We start from the raw sequence: 17,598 nt of genomic DNA, 5'->3' as shown, positions 1-17,598 counted from the left end.
TACAAAATTGGACTTCGGGTTATCTGTACTGAGATGAAATTTAATGCTTTCCTGTTTCCTATAGATCCATGATAATGATCCTTGAGATGGCTTTACATGCATGAAGTACATAACTACGATGTATGGGATGAGGCATAGTGAGGGTATATGGTGAACAATGATTTCCACATGTGCACATCGTTCTACAATGAACAACTATCTGCATACTACAAAATGCAAGTGAATCAAACAGTGTAAATATGAAAGATATCACAATGCACATCTCATGTATAACAAAAGAGAGATAAACTCTACCATATTTTTAATATATAAACCTTACTCATGAAAAAAGAGCTGTCCATAACCATTGCATAAAGTTACATAAAAGTCCTGCACATTTGATAGCTATTCTGGATTCTAGGCAAAAATCTTGCAACTAGGAGATCAGAACACAATCAGATCTATTCAAATCACAAAGTTAGCTATTACAGCATGTTGAAATTCGGTGATCTCCAATTAGCAAGCCTCAGATAATGATAACAGTTTGGGCCATGCATTCAAAGGTGTCCATTTGGTATATATACCCTCTTGCAGGTGTTGTCAACAAAATTTTACAAATGAACAAGTCAATATCTTCATTCGGGAGTGTCAAACCTTTCATTTGCAAAGATACAATACAGGGTAGTCAAGATTTTATTGATGCATCAGCTAATGCACGACTTTCAGAAAAGCTACAACTACCTGACCTCTACAGGAAAAAATCCTACCATATACAAATGTTGTTTGTTTGGCCTTGCTCATGCTTTTTCTTCTGTTTTAACTTGATCTGCAAGGATACAAACTTGAGAACTCCCTTTCAGCATTTCAGAAGTTGCTGTTGTTGGAACACTCCTTGTGTATGAGAACGAACGATTGAAGTTCTTTGAAATTGGATTTTGATTTTGCTTCTTTCCAATCACTTGGGGAGAAGTTACTAATCCTGCTGTGCCTTCGCGTCTCCATTGCAGCTTTGTGGGGCTGCCATAGTGAGTAAATTTTGAGAAAGTAGAAGATGAGCCCCCAAAAAACCTACCCCTTGCAGTTCGCAGCATAACAGAGTTGGAATGCTGTGTTGTAGTGGTAGTGACAGAAGATGTCTCTTCCATATCCTTCCGCACAACCTGAAAGAAAATAATGTAGTATCATTGGACTTTTGTTTACCATCGAATATCCTTCAACATGATAGACAATCAAATGCTTCACCTTTAAAATTCTGGAGTAAAACGATGTTTCATTTAGAGACAACGCCTTCTCAGCAGCGCCTTGTGTACGGAACTCGATATATGCAGAACTAAAATGAATATCGATTACAAGAAATGTTTAGGCAGTGAACCATTTGCAACATGAGACTGAAATTTTCAAAGACTAAATTTTGGCTGACCCTTTCGGTTGTCCTGATACTCCATCCATCAGCATAACTATATTTGCTACATCCCCACACTGAGAAAAGTGTGCCATGACCAGCTCCTTGCTTGCAGCAAAATGAATCTGTGTTCAAAATAAAAGTATGATTCACAGTTTGGATGCTTGGTTCTCTGAAATTACACTCTGATAGCTCTCATTTGCTAGAGCACCACTTACATTTGTGACAAACACAGTTGGCCTATTTGGACCTTCTTGCGCTTTATGAGCTGGGTCGGAACCTAAACAATGACAATTATCTGAAACCTTAGTTGGAATTTTAGTGTCTTTAACAAAAAGAGTTAATTGAAAGTTACGCATAAATATGGAACAGAAATGAAGCCAAAGAACTAACATGCTGGATTGACTTGCACAGCGAAATGAAACCTACCAGGATAGCTTATAGCACAAAATCTCAAATTCTGGGTATGGGTAAATTTAGGTTCAGGGTGAAGACAAACTTGCCGGACTGCAAGGGATCAAAGCAGAGCCCTGCCACAAGGTTAACATGCACACACAAGCAGCAAAGGAAAATAAAGGAGAATGGAGAACATGTTGAATAGAAACGAAGTAACAAGAAAAAGGGAGACTGCCATTGAAGAAACAAACCTCTTTTTATGTGCTATATACTGTTAAGTAGCAAAGGAAAATAAAGGAGAATGGAAAACATGTTGAATAGAAACAAGTAATAAGCAAAAGGGAAACTGTCATCGCAGAAACAAACCTCTTTTTAATGTGCTATATACTGTTTCTTAAAAAGGCATTTCAGATAACATTGTCAACATGTGGCCTAAGACTTTGGTGAAGATGCCAAACTAAATAAGAATGATTTCAAGGGTGGGTGGATTCCTCAGAGGACACCACCAAATCAACATTGTAGTGATGAGAAGAGTAGGCTGGAAAATATGCAAGATGACCACACCAGCCAACACTAATCAGTTAAGGGAACATGTGTGAATTCGAACAAAAAGTGTCAACCTACAAAACTGGCTCGTAAAAATGACAGTCAAATACCTTGGGAGATTCACAGAAATCTGCCCACAAAAGATCCAATCTGCGGAGTTCTTTTGTGCAGTTCCTTAAATTGGGAATTGACTTGTGGAAAAGCAAATGGAAGCCATAGTCACAATCCAAAGATTGAAAATCACTCAAGTGACATAAGGGGAATTTGGTTTTCTGCATATGGTTCTTCCATATAGGCCAAATTCAAGGACCAGAGAAATTGGACTTCTGAAAGGATCAAGATCTGGAGTTGTTTAAAGAGACTTGTGCAAATTTTCTGCTGACACCACATTACATAGCGAGTTAAATTTTCAAAACTGTTCCCAACACCAATCAAGGATCCTCATATCCAGGCATTGTGCAACTAATATCTTTTTCCAGTCACATGTCCCCACTAGGTGCATTCCAAGCATGGGTGTTGTCCATGTGCATCACTGATGCATCTTTTTGGTTTTCAAGTGAATTTTGTGCTTACACCACATTATTTGAGTTTCTGGTCAGCAGACATGTCACAATCAGGATCATTTTCTATTAGTAGAGCTTTGAAGTGAATTTTGTACCTATACCAAGATCTTACATTTGAGTTTTCTGGTCAGCATGCATGTTACAATCAGGGATGAGTTGAGTGTCTAGAATAAATCGGCATGATCAACTCTCACCTAGTATACAGAAAGGAAATCATCTTAAAATACCTTGTGGGTGCTTTGCACGCAGCTTGGTCATTTCCAATTGAACTCGGTGTATCCGATCCTTTAATTCCAGGATATCCTGCTTGACAATTAAAATGTACACAATCTTAGCAAAGTGAACTGGGATTAAGAGCAGATGATATTAATGTCAGTCATGATAATCTAACTACCATTTTTTCTATACAGGATTCACCTTTTGACTATCACTTCGGGCTCCCTGCTGTATTGCGGCTTCAGCATGTACATGCCCAGAAGCTGAAGCTCTCAAAGTGTGGTCCATAGTATCCTGGATTACAGCCAATTTATCATCCAAAGCTTCACATGACTCAGATTTTGGAGCATTTACACTGACAACGATCTTTGCAATCTTTTGAGAAGGATAAGATAACCCTGGGTCAGATATTTTACTGGAAACTGCAGATTTTATATCCTCTAATTGATCCACTTCTCCCAATTGTTGAGCAGGTTCCTTACGATTTAGATAGTTTGAGTCAGTTCCTTTATTTACAGAATAGTGGCCCTCATGCAACCCATTTGTACTAGCCAAACGGGTTTTTTGTTCACTTATGTGCTCATTCTGCCTTACTTTTGAAGGAGCAATTAACCTTTCTTGCATTCTTGAACTTATTCTCTTCTGTACCCTGTCAGAATCAATGCTCAGATTTGTACCTATGAACTTACTGTTCTCAATTTTGGTTAATGTACGATAATTCTTTCCGTTATCAAATGCTTGCCCCCTGTCTTGAGTTGTTTTGCCTAACCTATCCCACACACTACCTTGCCCATGAGTCCCTGGTGCAGTCATATCTTTTTCTGGAGCAACTGCATGCACATCCTCTGATATGTGTGGGATAACTACTTCTGCTTGCCTAATATCATCAATCCTTGCTATATCTTCACATGTTTGTTTCTTATTTGTGTCTTCCAATGTTTCTGCACTCTCTGTAACATTGTACTTGAATTAAGACAACAGTTAGGTGTACCCAAAATAATAGTTTTTATATCAGGCAATCACATTTGTGACAGGCGAGCAGTAGCAAAGTGCAGATATGAATGCACAAGAAGCCTCAGTAAAAAAAGACCAATCAGTATCCTCTAGGAGTAGAAAAAAGAAGTATTTAACAATTATGTGCTCCATAATAGACATCTCTCACCAATTTCAGTTGATATGACCGACCGCAATCTTTTAGAACCACACTTTGTATAACCTGGAGCTGGTGCAACTGCATCTCGTACCGCGGATTGTAATAGTCGGCGGGTAGCATTCACCCTCGGGGGGGGTAAATGCCTCTGCATATGCACAATGTATTGTGACCCTAAATTAGAACTAGGGTATCAGCGAAGAGCTCTTCTTTAGAATTTTGATCTGGTATACTTGTAGATGTTATTCTTAATCGAAAGGCTTTCTCTTTGATAGTAGGATAGACGACCTTATGATGATGCTCCACTTCAGGTGCAGTTTTCTCTTTGTGAGTTCGGCAATGATGGGGTGAACGTGAGCGCTTTGGTGGATGATGACTCCTGCTCCTATCATCAGCTATGACTTTATCCCTTCCATGCTCTATGCCTTCCTCAGTAGGGAGGGCATCCGCATCTGGCAGAGCTTTTGCACTCAATTTCGAATCTTCGATTGGCATTTGTTTTTCATGCTAGTAAGAGGCTCCACATAGATATACGTCAAACACACTTGATACAAGTTGTTCCTAAATATTCATAACTAGAATAGATACAGCATACCTGAGTACCATGGGCTTCTTTTACCATAACCTTCCCTCTTTCTGTTGAAACTGGCTCCATCTTGCTCATTCCTACTTTTAAGACAGAATCATTCAAGTTATTGGTATACAAATAGTCCCAAAGCCTGCCCAGAGTACACAAAACATCTGAGTTTAGAAAAGCGAAAAGTAACAATGTTGCAAATCAAGTTCACCAAAAGCAAAGCTTGATACCAGGAAACGAAATCTTCACTTCGATCGCCAAGAAAAGCTTCAAGGTCCTTGATAGCTTGAGACTTTTGTTTTCCGTGTGCCACAAGAACCAATATGTATTGCTACAGAAAAATATATATATTATTGTTGTACAACATACTTGCAAAAACAAAGACATCCTCCTTTGATGCATTTGTAAATACCACACAAAGTAGATATCCCCTTCCAAAGCAGTAAAAAATTTGTTCTGAGCCCTCATCTGCCAAAATTCTAGAGGACTCCAGAAGTCATCGTGTTAAGGAAGCTCCTTTGTACAATGAAAATAGGACGTTGGCATAACTAGAGAAACTTTTTGCCAATCATAACCACAAAACAACCTATATTGAGGAGAAATCCATCATAAAACTAACTCCAATCTCCCTTCTTTCTCCATCAATAAAGTTAAATTCTGATACTTCACTCTTTCTCAATTGTAGAGAATTTCATTGATCAAACTAAAATCAGAATTTTCTTCATTCTCTTTCACAGAGGAATCCATTAATAAAACCAAAATCAAATTTTCCTTGTTTCTGCATCACCAAATTCCACATGTGCACCAGCAGAGAAAGAGAGGGAAAGAATGAAATGCTTTGCTGTCCTTGTCATATTTTCTACATATATGTGCTTTGCATTTACGGCTTCACGGACCAAATACAGGAAAGAAGAAGAATCGAAGAGAGATAGAAATACTATCATCTATTCAACAGATTCACTTCCGCGTTTCTCCATATCATCGTCCCTACAGGCTCACTTCTATAAAGAGCATTATATCTAGGGTTTCACAGACCAAACACAGGAAAGAAGAGGAATCGAAGAGAGATGGAAATAGTATCATTTATTCAACAGATTCACTTATATGTGCATTGTATCCAGGGTTTAACACATAAAAGAAAAGCAAAGAAAAGACAGAGTGAGGGAAGAGAAGAAGCGGAAGGAAGAAAGAAATAACATTTTCTCATTAACATCTTTCACTCACAAAATAATCTTTATGCCTAGGGTTTCTCAGATCAAAAAAGAAGGAAAGGGAGAAGAATGAAATAGATACGCATAGAGAGAGTGACCCTATCATACATTCTACAGATTCACTTATATAATATCTTCAGAAAAAGAAAAGAAATTGCAAGAAGGCGAACAAGAACAAGGGCAAGTGCAAGAGAGAATGAACCCTGACATATTTTTGACAGATTCACTTATATGGATTACATCGAGGATTTCACAGGATCGAATAAATAGTCAGACTAAAAGAAGGCGAAAAGAAATATGCAGAGAAGAAGATGCATATGCAATATATCTAGGAAGTCGCAGATCAATGGAATGCACGGAGAAAAGAGATGAAATGAAAAGGAATAGATTTATAATAACAATAATAGTAGTAGTAAACCAATACCGCAAGGATGTCGTCCGTGTAGTCTCCCATAAACTCTGAGAGCTTGGCGACGATGGCTTTCTGCAGAGAAGAAGCCATGGGGCTTGCAGTGTCCAGGGAAAATGTTGTTCGATTCATCGCAAAAGAAGAGGAGGAGGAGGAGGAGGAGGAGGGGAAGGAGGATCCGCGTCTGTGGTCGATCACTCGTTCGTCATTCCTTCAATTTTTGTTACTGTCTTCCTGCGATGGCGATGGCGATGGCGATGGCGAAAGCTTGTGCAGTTCATAGAAAAGAGGCAGGCCTGAGGCAGGCAGACAGAGAGAGAGAGAGAGAGAGAGAGAGAGAGAGAGAGTTTATGCAAATTCGCCCACATACCCCTCCATCTCCATCTCCATGAATCAATCATTCGAGGTGCCATTTTCCCCAAATTCGCCCACATACCCCTTCCTTCTTCCTCATCATTTCATGGAATTTCCCAAAATACCCCTCTCCTACTTACTAGTAGTACTGAGACTTCATCGTATGAAGTTTGAACCATACGTACCATACGTGTATTCGCATTCGCGCATGTTTCAATTATTCGCGTACGAACAACACCCTTAAAGAATGATAAATACCATACTTTTTGATTAACTATTTATTATGAGGTAAATAAGCCTAAAAAATGAAAAACTAAAACAAAACAAAAAATGGGAAAAAAAACAAGAATGTTTGAATAACATTGGCATTCGTTTTCCAACGTAGGAAACCGAATGTTATGCTAGACGAACACGAATTTTACGTACTACTACTACTACCACCACTACTAGGAATCTGCAATGGTTCAGTTTTGGCCCCTGGCTTAATCGGTTTCACCTTGTCCAAACCAAACCAGTTTGGGAATTTCCAAACTTGAACCGAATCAGTTGCTAAACTGGTTTTGCCAAGATGATTTATGCCTTGACCAATTTGGCCCCTTTCGGTTTGGTTCGGATTGAGCCATCCCAAACCGCGCTCAAACTTGTTAAGGAAGCTTGAGCCTTAACTAAACCAAACCGTTAAAAAACTATTAAACGGTTCAGTTCATGCTTTAGCTAAGCCATTCTTGATTCCTTACGATTGTTGTTGTTGCTACTGTTATTCCTTCCACTACTACACATTTGGTTTCGGGTCCTTGAAAATGCACAATTGGTCAAGTCGCTCCATCTTGTTCAAATTCCACATGGTCTTGCCTAAATCGGTATCATGTGATATGCAGTTTCAATACAATGGCTTGAAATCCAATTTTGTGGTTGTGTGATTGGACTAAGAAAACAAGCATGGGCAGTTGCATAACAACAATCTGATCATTGGCACAAAAGTCATGAGATATATTAATGTCCCTTGCCCAAGTGTTCTCCCATCAATCTCCCAAAATCCCCCTTCGTATTTTCACACAACATTCTATCATTCAATTTAGCATATTGAGGGGATACAAGCTTTCGTTTTTTTTGTAAAAGGTTGTTGCTACCACCGAAGTTGCCCTCGGATTATTGAAACAAAACATTTACTCGTATCAATCAATTTGATTTGTTAAGATTGTAATGAATTGATCAATATGACTTTTTTTCTTGGATTCGATGAAATAGGTGCTCAATTTAGTAAATTACTAATTGTGTTGCTAACCCCCACTCTTCCTACTCGATTAAGCATTAAACGGACAATGTCATTGACCATGCTCCCTTCTCTTTTCTTTCAAAAACATCAATCAAGAACGAGTCCATAAAAAATAAATGTTTTGGAGCATTGGATTGTCCATTTGTTTGGGGGAGGGGGGTGTCTTGTTAATCTCCTCTATCTAAATTCTTCGACTCTCTCTAAAGCGACCCTTTTATGTGAGCTCCTTTACCTCCTATATATATAGGAATGCGCTATTTGCCCCCCCCCCCAAAAAAAAAGAAGAAAACATTCTCTGATAGCTCTCACCTCGTACCTCAGCATAGCCATCCCCTCCATTTTGCCCCCCAATTTTCTGGTAGTTCTCTCGTCAGTTCTCATCTGAGCATAGCTATCACGCCATTTTGGCCGCAACCCATTTTCTGATAGTTCTCGTGTCAGCACAACTAATCCCCCATTTTGGCTCCCCCTCCCCCCCCCCCCCAAATTTCTGGTAGTTCTCACGTCAGTTCTCATCTGAGCATAGCTATCACACCATTTTGGCTCCCCCCCCCCCCCCCCCAACCGTCTTCAACTTCAATTATCGAAAGAACCCTCACTGAGAGAGGGGCTTTGATCAGTTTTATCAAGGACCATTTCCGTGCTCAGGGTATCATCATTGTAGTGGATAAGCATAGTGACAATAGAAAAGTCACTTTCAAGTGCTACTATGGGGGAAAATATTGCAACCCTCTAGGCTTAACTGACAATACTCGCAAAAGACAAACGGGGACTCGTGTAATGGATTGCCCATTCTTCGTTAGAGCAAACTTCTCGAAGAAAATGGGACTGTAGACTATTAAAAAGGCAGTATTGTGCACAACCATCCTATTTCTGACAATCTCGGTGGTATATCGATGGCTTGTAGACCAACTGAAACAGAAAAAGCCATTGTTCGAGACATGGCGAATGTTGGAACTAGTGTGGCTTCCGGAAATCAATGGACCACCAGCAAAGAAACCTACAACGAAAAAGTGGTTGCAAGAGTCGAGTTTCTTGACGGGCACTCGCCAATTCAAGCGATGTATGATGAGATCTCCACTGGCGACTTTATCTTCAATGTCAAGGTGAACTCGAACGGCGCAATTAGTGGCCTTTTCTTTTCTCATCAGAAGTCGGCAAATCTTGCCAGACGGTTCAATGTGGTATTTGTCATGGACTGCACCTTCAAAACGAATAGATTTGGCATGCCGTTGCTCAACATCGTTGGATTTACGGCCACAAATAGCACGTTCAATGTTGGATTTGCGTTCATATGCAACGAGACTGAACCCATGTATGTTTGGGCATTGCAATCATTCGGATTTGTGACAAAGCCATCAATAGTTGTAATTGATCGAGAACTTGCCTTGATGACTGCAATTGCTATCGTGTTCCCTTCTACAAAGAATTTGCTTTGCATCTGGCATGTCAACAAAAACGTTATGGCCTATGCAACGATGAAGTTTGCAAGCACCGACAACACAAACGCTTATATGGACGACAGGAACTAGCTTCTATACTCTTCCAACGAGCTAGATTTTGAGGCTAACTGGGCCACGACTCGATCGAAATGGCGACCAAGTCATGATGCGCCGGTGTTGTATGTGTATGAGACTTGGCTGATTCACAAAGACAAGATTGTATGTTATTGGATTGGTCGCTTCCCCCACGTTGGAATGACCAGCACCTCTCGCGGTGAAGGCAACCATTATGTCATCAAGAAGGTTTTAGGCATTGTAAATAACGATCTGCTCATTGTATTCAAGAAAATTTGTTGACTACTTGACACATAGTTGACAGAATTGAACACCAAAATGGAGTCTGACTGTTATGTACACATAACGTTGGTGAGGGTAGGTCACTAATATTTACATTAGTGAAGGGTATGTTCACTATTATTAAAAAGGGGACTAATGATTGGATAGAATGAATGATATGTGCATGCACTATCATGATTTAGACAACCAATGAATAGAGAGCCTTTTAGAAAGGCACATCTATTCAAGGGGCCTAGGAAAAGGTATAAATATGAGGCTTAGCTACCCTCATAGAGATCATCACGTCGGAAGGCTGCTGTCGTAGACACCGGTGGTGCGGGCTAGGCTTTCGTCTCGACGATCGTGTTTATCTCTTCCAAGGTATTAGTCATCCTAATATCCGGCGGTATGGGACGTCGGTGGTAGGTTGGCTATGTCTAGATCATAGCTCGGGGGTGGTCGGGTGGAACGGGTTCTTCTATCCAATCTATTTTCTTCCTTTTTACTTGATTTGGTCTATTGATTAGTAATAGACTCTTAACAGTGGTATCAAAGCTTTTACTAACAATTTTTTTGTTGTTTTGATGTTTTTTGCGTGTGAGCGAGGGGGATCTAACAAGGCTCGTCATGCTCTTCTCAGGATCAAAACAACACTCTAAACCCGGTATTCTTCTTTTTTGATCTCTTCTCTTTTTCTATTATGCGTTCTTTATGGTTGAATCAAATTGGTATTACGTTTTATTCTCTTTCTTTCTACCTCCTACTACGCTACGATTTTACTTATTATTATGCATCGTGCCGAGCGTGTTTGCACTAATCGCACACGCTCAACTCATGGCCTTTTGCATATTGCGATATATATCCCACTCTCTCCTCTCTTGAACTCTTACGATAATAATTATTCTTGTGCATTGGGTCGAGCGTGTTTGCTCTAATCGCACACGCTTATCTCATGGCCGTTTTGCATATGATGTTGAGTATACCACTCTTCCCCTCTATTGAGCCATCACTTGGCCGATTCTAAGGGATGATGTGGCCTTGACGAGGTGTATGTTGCCTACCTATGCCACTCTACTCTCTATTAAGCTATCAATTGGCCGATTCTATGGGATGTTGTGGCCTTGACAAGGTATATGTAGCTTACATATGACACTTTCCTTTTTAATTAGCCATCAATTGGCCGATTCTAAGGGATGATGTGGCCTTGACAAGGTATATGTAGCTTACATATGCCACTTTCCTCTTTAATTAGCCATTACTTGGCCGATTCTAGGGATATGTGGTGGTCTTGAGGAGGTGCATGTCAACTACCCTAGGGTTTCGTATCTTAGGGCATGTTTGATTCCATACACCTAATTGTTGATTATTCTAATTAAATTTTAATTTCATAAGTATTGTTTCACTTATATGATTTTCTAGTAATTATTATTTACCCGCCCACAATTAACTCTCCTTTTTCCACTTCCTTTTCATGTATAAAGTATTTACATCGTTTATTTTAATGTAACCTTTACGTGTAGACTATTTTTTCGTATGGAGTGGCTTGTTGAACGATTTTTTTTTTTTTTCAACGGGTCATCTAGGTTTAACTCTTATCATCAAGCCTTAGAAAACGAGTAAAACCATATGAGTTCCCTTATTGATGTTTTACTCATGGATTTGAGTATTACATCTTTGCGCACAACACCGTCATCACTTGTATCAATTTGTGGCTTATGTCACAATTGTGCAAGTTATAACACTCATATTAGGATGTATATGTGCATACCTCGCACTTCCCATTTATTTGTGACATTGTTTTTTTCGTAGGTAACACATGGGTTCTTTTTTTTTACCCTTGTTTTCGTCACTACTTAACTCTTATGAGTAGTGCCTTATTTGATCATTTTATCATCACGTTTGCTTATTGCTCACAAGACTAGAATATTACTTGTGAGTGCACTTGTTTTTTCACGTAATACACTTTCTCGACCATATAATACATGATGGGTTGGCATTAATATAAGGCTATCTAGGAAATTTCATTGATGTAAGAACCATGGTTGAGCCTCGGGGAGCCGCCATGATTACTCAAGATAGAGATCCGAGAAATACATCTTAGCTATGTTTTCCCCCATGGTTTTTAAAACACCATAGTGTTACCATAGTTATCGGATCTCGAATCACATCTCATATGTCTAGAGGGGTAAAGACATGAGATACTTTCTTGGATAAAGTTCTTTCAATCAAAATTTCAAGCATTCATTTTGCTTGTGTATTTTCTGAACCTCCTTATTTTATTGCATACCCACAGCGTGCATCATGGAACAAGTTTTGAACGCAGTTGGAACGATCTCTCCAAATGAGACCTCTCAACCCCAATCCGCATCTCGCACACAAGCTGAGATCACTATTGAGCAATTGCTCACTACTACCTTGAATCAATTGGCCGAAATGAGACAGGCCAATATGGCATTGGAAAAGAAATTCCAAGAATTAACTATTGAGTCCAAGAAAGAAGGTGAACCTTCCTTCGTAGTCACGCCTTTCAAGGGAGATAAGAAAGAAAGAACCGAGGAGGCTATTAGCACTTGGCTTGGTCGTTGGGAGTCTCACTTTGAGCTTAATCCCAAGCCCGATGCAGTAAAAATTGGTTATGTCGGTCGTGAGTTAGGTGGCCGAGCTGCTGCTTGGTGGCGTGGCCTAAGGACCGCAAAAAAAAACTTACCCACAACTTGGGAAGGTTTCGTTGATGTTTTTAAGAAACAATTCTTGCAGCCACCTTCTCAAACCGAACAAGCGCAACACTTGCTCACATTGTCTAGTAAGCCATTTACCTCTCTCGAGGATTATGTGCATCACGCTCGGACCCAGATCCAAAAATCGGGACTTACGGGTGAGAAATGGTTTGTCGCTTGTTTTTTGAATGGTATTCCCAATGGGGATTATCATTGGATTGTCCATGACAAGGACCCCACAACTTTCGAGGAAGCCGTCAACATTGTGTTGCGATACCATAGGACTTCCAAGAAAGACCACAATAAACCTGAGTTCGCCAAAACTCCGAATGTCAAGTTCATTGGGAAACGTAAGCAATCCAGTGACACTCTTGACCGCCACTCAAAGAAACCGAACCTCTTCTGTGCATATTGCAAGAAGCGGGGCCACACAAAGGATACCTGTCGTCGTCTTGAGAGGAAGTCAATGAACACCCCTCCTCAAGACAAATCTACGAGTCACACAGGTGAGTCTTTTGATATTGTTGAAGTTCATACCAATCACTTAAGTTTATGTGAATGCACTTTTCCTTCACATTTACTTGGACCTAATGATTTACTCCGAGCAGTCGGATATATCAATGGAACACAAGCACATTTCTTGTTTGATTCCGGTAGTTCTCACAATTTTCTTAATAATCACTTTGTGCAGCAAAGGGAGCTCCACATAAACGCAAGTGATCATATCTATCAAGTTCACATGGCAAATGGAAACGTTCAATACATCAGTGGCATTGTTTGTCAACTGCCAATTCAAATAGATACTTATTTGGAGAAGCTTGACTTTCATGTTATGAAATTACAATCCGCAGATGTCATTTTAGGATATCCTTGGTTTTTTAATAAAAACCCTTCTTTGTCCATTGATTGGGTTAATCACTCAATCACATTTGAACTTAATAATTGTAAACATTTTATTCAATGTTCCAAACTTCCTTCTCATTCACTTGTGTCTTCTAAATCTTTAAGTGAGTATTCTAGTTCATTAATTTATTCGTGTGTAATTGATCCTGCGGTTCAATTTTATTATTTTAATATTGATGCCACACAATTACCACATTTTGAGCAACGATTACTCGACTCTATTTTAGAGGATTTTCAAGATGTGTTTCCTACTAAATTACCGCTTACTTTACCACCTAAACGTAATGTGGACCATCAAATTGAACTCATCCCTGGGGCTGCTCCTGTGAGCATTCCACCTTACCGACTTAGTCGATTAGAAGAGGATGAGATCGCTAAACAACTTAAGGAATACTTGAGTATGGGCCACATTAGGTATAGTAAATCACCTTGGGGTGCGCCAGTTCTATTAGTCAAGAAGAAGGAAGGTTCGTGGCGAATGTGTATCAATTATCGCCGTTTGAATAAAATGACAATTAAGAATGCATATCCATTACCTCGTGCCGATGATTTGATTGATCGTTTGCACGGGGCTCGATATTTTACGAAAATTGACTTACGAACTGGTTATCATCAGATTCGCATCGCCGAGGATGATATTCCTAAAACCGCTTTTCGTACGCGCTATGGCCATTATGAGTTTTTAGTCATGCCGTTTGGGTTGACTAATGCTCCAGCCACATTGCAACAAGCGATGAATGATGTTTTCCGAGATCAACTCGGTGATTTTGTTGTCGTCTTCTTGGATGATATTTTGATATATAGCCGTACCTTGCAAGATCATGTTCAACATGTTCGATTTGTTTTGCGAAAGTTGCGTGACAACTCTTTCTATGCAAAACATTCAAAATGTGACTTCTTCTAAAAATCTATTGTGTACCTAGGTCATTTAATTACAGAAAATGGCGTTGAAATTGAACCTTCTCGTATTGAAAAGGTTAAACTTTGGCCCATTCCTCGTAATATTCGTGAACTTAGATCATTCTTAGGGTTTGTTGGATTTTTACGAAAATCAATTCGTAACTATTCCAAATTGACTACGCCATTAACTGACCTTTTAAAAGGTCATCCACGTAAGTCTGTCAAACCAATTTCATGGAATGAACAACTTGACAAATCATTTGAGACACTCAAGGAGCATGTGTGTCAGGCTCCCACTCTTCTATTACCAGACCCTTCTAAGCCTTTCTCAATTGAAACCGATGCTAGTGATTATGCTATTGGTGCCGTTCTTTATCAAGGTGGTCACCCTATTGCTTTTGAAAGTAAGAAGCTTGATGCTGCTCAATCTCGGTATTCGGTTCAAGAGAAAGAGTTGTTTGCGGTGATACACGCACTTAAAACATGGAGGCACTATCTCTATGGAAATAAATTTGTGGTTACAACAGACCATCAATCATTAAAGTATTTTTGTGACCAGCCCGATCTTGTTGGTCGTAAAGGCCGTTGGGCTGACCTTATGCAAGATTTTGATTTTTCCATACGATATCGCAAGGGTTCTATGAACACCGTTGCTGATGCTCTTAGTCGCATTAAAGAAGTTAACATGCTTAGCTTCACGGAAATAAAATCTGATCTTTTAGATCACCTTCGAGGGAAATACCTTGATGACAGTTATTTCTCAAAATACTGGACGAAAGCCGAATCTGGTTTAGATGCCGATACTAGCACCCTACCCTCGAAGGCGACCTTTCACATTACAAACGGTTTGCTCTACCGTAGTGGAAAGGTCTGTGTTCCAGATTTACCAAATGTTAAACAGAAAATTTTTCATGAATGTCATGATGCACCATCTGCTGGTCATCCTGGAATACAACGCACACTCGTTCTCATCTCGTGTACTTTTTTCTGGCCTAAGATGCGCTCTGACGTGCATAAATACGTAGCTCAATGCTTACAATGTCAGATTAATAAGTCGGAACGACTTAAAGCTGCTGGTCTTTTACATCCCTTAGATATTCCCAACAATAAATGGGAAAGTATCTCGATGGATTTTATTGTTAGTTTACCTCGTCCACAGAAGGGTCATGATGCCATATGGGTTGTCGTTGACAGGCTAACAAAATTAGCTAGATTTATTCCTACAAAAACCACGGTAACCGCTCAACAGTTGGCTTATCAATTTGTTGATGAGTTATTTCGTTTTTATGGATTACCGATGGATATTGTTAGTGATCGAGATTCCAAGTTTACTAGTGACTTTTGGACTCAGGTCTTTAAGAAACTAGAAACTACGTTGAGCATGGGTTCCGCAGATCATCCTCAGTCTGATGGACAAACTGAACGAGTTAATCAAATTATTGAGGACATGCTTCGAGCTTATGTAGCAAAAACCCCTTCTAAGTGGGAGCAATACCTTCCTATCTTAGAATTTGCCTATAATAGCTCTAAACATACATCCACTGGATATAGTCCTTTTATGTTGATGTATGGTTTTCAGCCACGTGCCCCAGTTGATGTCACGATTCATCGTGATACATTAGACAGTACACACAATTTTTTGCAAGACATGAACCAAATGTTGCATATTGCCAAAGAAAATGTCAAGACAGCTCAAGATCGTGCTCGATTTTATGCTGATCAGGATAGACGTCCTCGTGCATTTACTATTGGTCAAAAAGTTTTTTTTGCGTGTCCCGACTGATTCTACGTCATTATCTACGGGCAAGTGCGCTAAGTTAGCCCCACGATATTGTGGCCCATTTGAAATCCTTAAGCGAGTTGGGTCATCTGCTTATCACCTTGCCTTACCTCGTAACGTTGGTATTCATCCTGTTTTTCACGTCAGTCGTCTAAAACCATTTTTAGGCTCTGGTGATAACACCATCACAATCCAAGATCTTGTAACATTAGAGGATTTTTCTTACAAACCTCATGTTCCTGAACGAATTCTTGATTCTCGTACTAAACGTTTACGTTCTAAAGAGATTCGGCTATTCAAGATCAAATGGATGGATAAACCTATTGATGATGCCACATGGGAATGCGAGCATTCGCTTAAGGCACAATTTCCTCACTTTATATTGCAAGAGTGCAATCTTTTGAAGTAGGGGAGTATGTTATGTACACATAACGTTGGTGAGGGTAGGTCACTAATATTTACATTAGTGAAGGGTATGTTCACTATTATTAAAAAGGGGACTAATGATTGGATAGAATGAATGATATGTGCATGCACTATCATGATTTAGACAACCAATGAATAGAGAGCCTTTTAGAAAGGCACATCTATTCAAGGGGCCTAGGAAAAGGTATAAATATGAGGCTTAGCTACCCTCATAGAGATCATCACGTCGGAAGGCTGCTGTCGTAGACACCGGTGGTGCGGGCTAGGCTTTCGTCTCGACGATCGTGTTTATCTCTTCCAAGGTATTAGTCATCCTAATATCCGGCGGTATGGGACGTCGGTGGTAGGTTGGCTATGTCTAGATCATAGCTCGGGGGTGGTCGGGTGGAACGGGTTCTTCTATCCAATCTATTTTCTTCCTTTTTACTTGATTTGGTCTATTGATTAGTAATAGACTCTTAACACTGACAAGTCTACACAGGCACATCGACATGCACTCGAGTTCATGAGGCAGCTAGTAAAGAAGATATCCAAACACGCATTAGACAAGTTACTGGAGCAGTACAAGAAAGTTATTGACAACAATTATGGTGATGAATGTACGGGGTTGTTTCGATCAAGTTTTGGCGTCCCATGTTGTCATGACATTTTGAGATGCATCCAAAGAAATGAAAGATTCCATATTGAAGATATTCACCGTCAATGGCACTTGATTGCGTGTTCAATGGTTGAAACGCGCCGCTATAGCTGAGCCATGTTTGTCTCCTAGAAAGCGTTTGATGAGGAACATCGAGCAAAGATTGTATGAAACTGACGATGACCAAGTTGCTGTTCTCATGACACGATTGGATGAAGCAAGTCAGGCACCACTACAGTCTCTCTCCAATCCAGTGGTGGTGACTAGGAAGCGAGGTCGCCCTACAGGGTCAAAGAACAAAAAGGCCAACCAAAGGGAGAAGTCATTATTTGAGTACTCTACCGGTCGCAAATGTTCCAAATGTGGTCAAGCTGGTCA

At 39.9% G+C, this 17,598-nt stretch overlaps 1 protein-coding gene across 1 annotated transcript; it reads right to left on the bottom strand.

Moving 5' to 3' along the window:
- Positions 1-319: 319 nt before the first annotated feature.
- LOC147862328 (uncharacterized) lies at positions 320-6,625 on the bottom strand. Its single transcript, XM_087322206.1, has 11 exons — positions 6,465-6,625; positions 5,060-5,160; positions 4,848-4,971; positions 4,541-4,759; positions 4,265-4,400; positions 3,304-4,052; positions 3,114-3,189; positions 1,600-1,661; positions 1,400-1,506; positions 1,222-1,309; positions 320-1,139 (listed from the first exon to the last, which is right to left on the bottom strand). The coding sequence occupies exons 1-11, from the start codon at positions 6,579-6,581 to the stop codon at positions 777-779; spliced, it is 2,142 nt and encodes a 713-aa protein (XP_087178332.1). The 5' UTR covers positions 6,582-6,625; the 3' UTR covers positions 320-776.
- Between the last annotated feature and the right edge of the window lie 10,973 nt (positions 6,626-17,598).

Source organism: Azolla caroliniana, unplaced genomic scaffold (assembly GCF_043228905.1).
Source record: "Azolla caroliniana isolate FFs.n. ecotype wild unplaced genomic scaffold, voAzoCaro1.0.p SCAF_7, whole genome shotgun sequence".
Lineage (NCBI taxonomy): Eukaryota > Viridiplantae > Streptophyta > Polypodiopsida > Salviniales > Salviniaceae > Azolla > Azolla caroliniana.
Note: the sequence above shows the minus strand (reverse complement) of the source record. Positions and strands in the feature narration are given on the sequence as shown.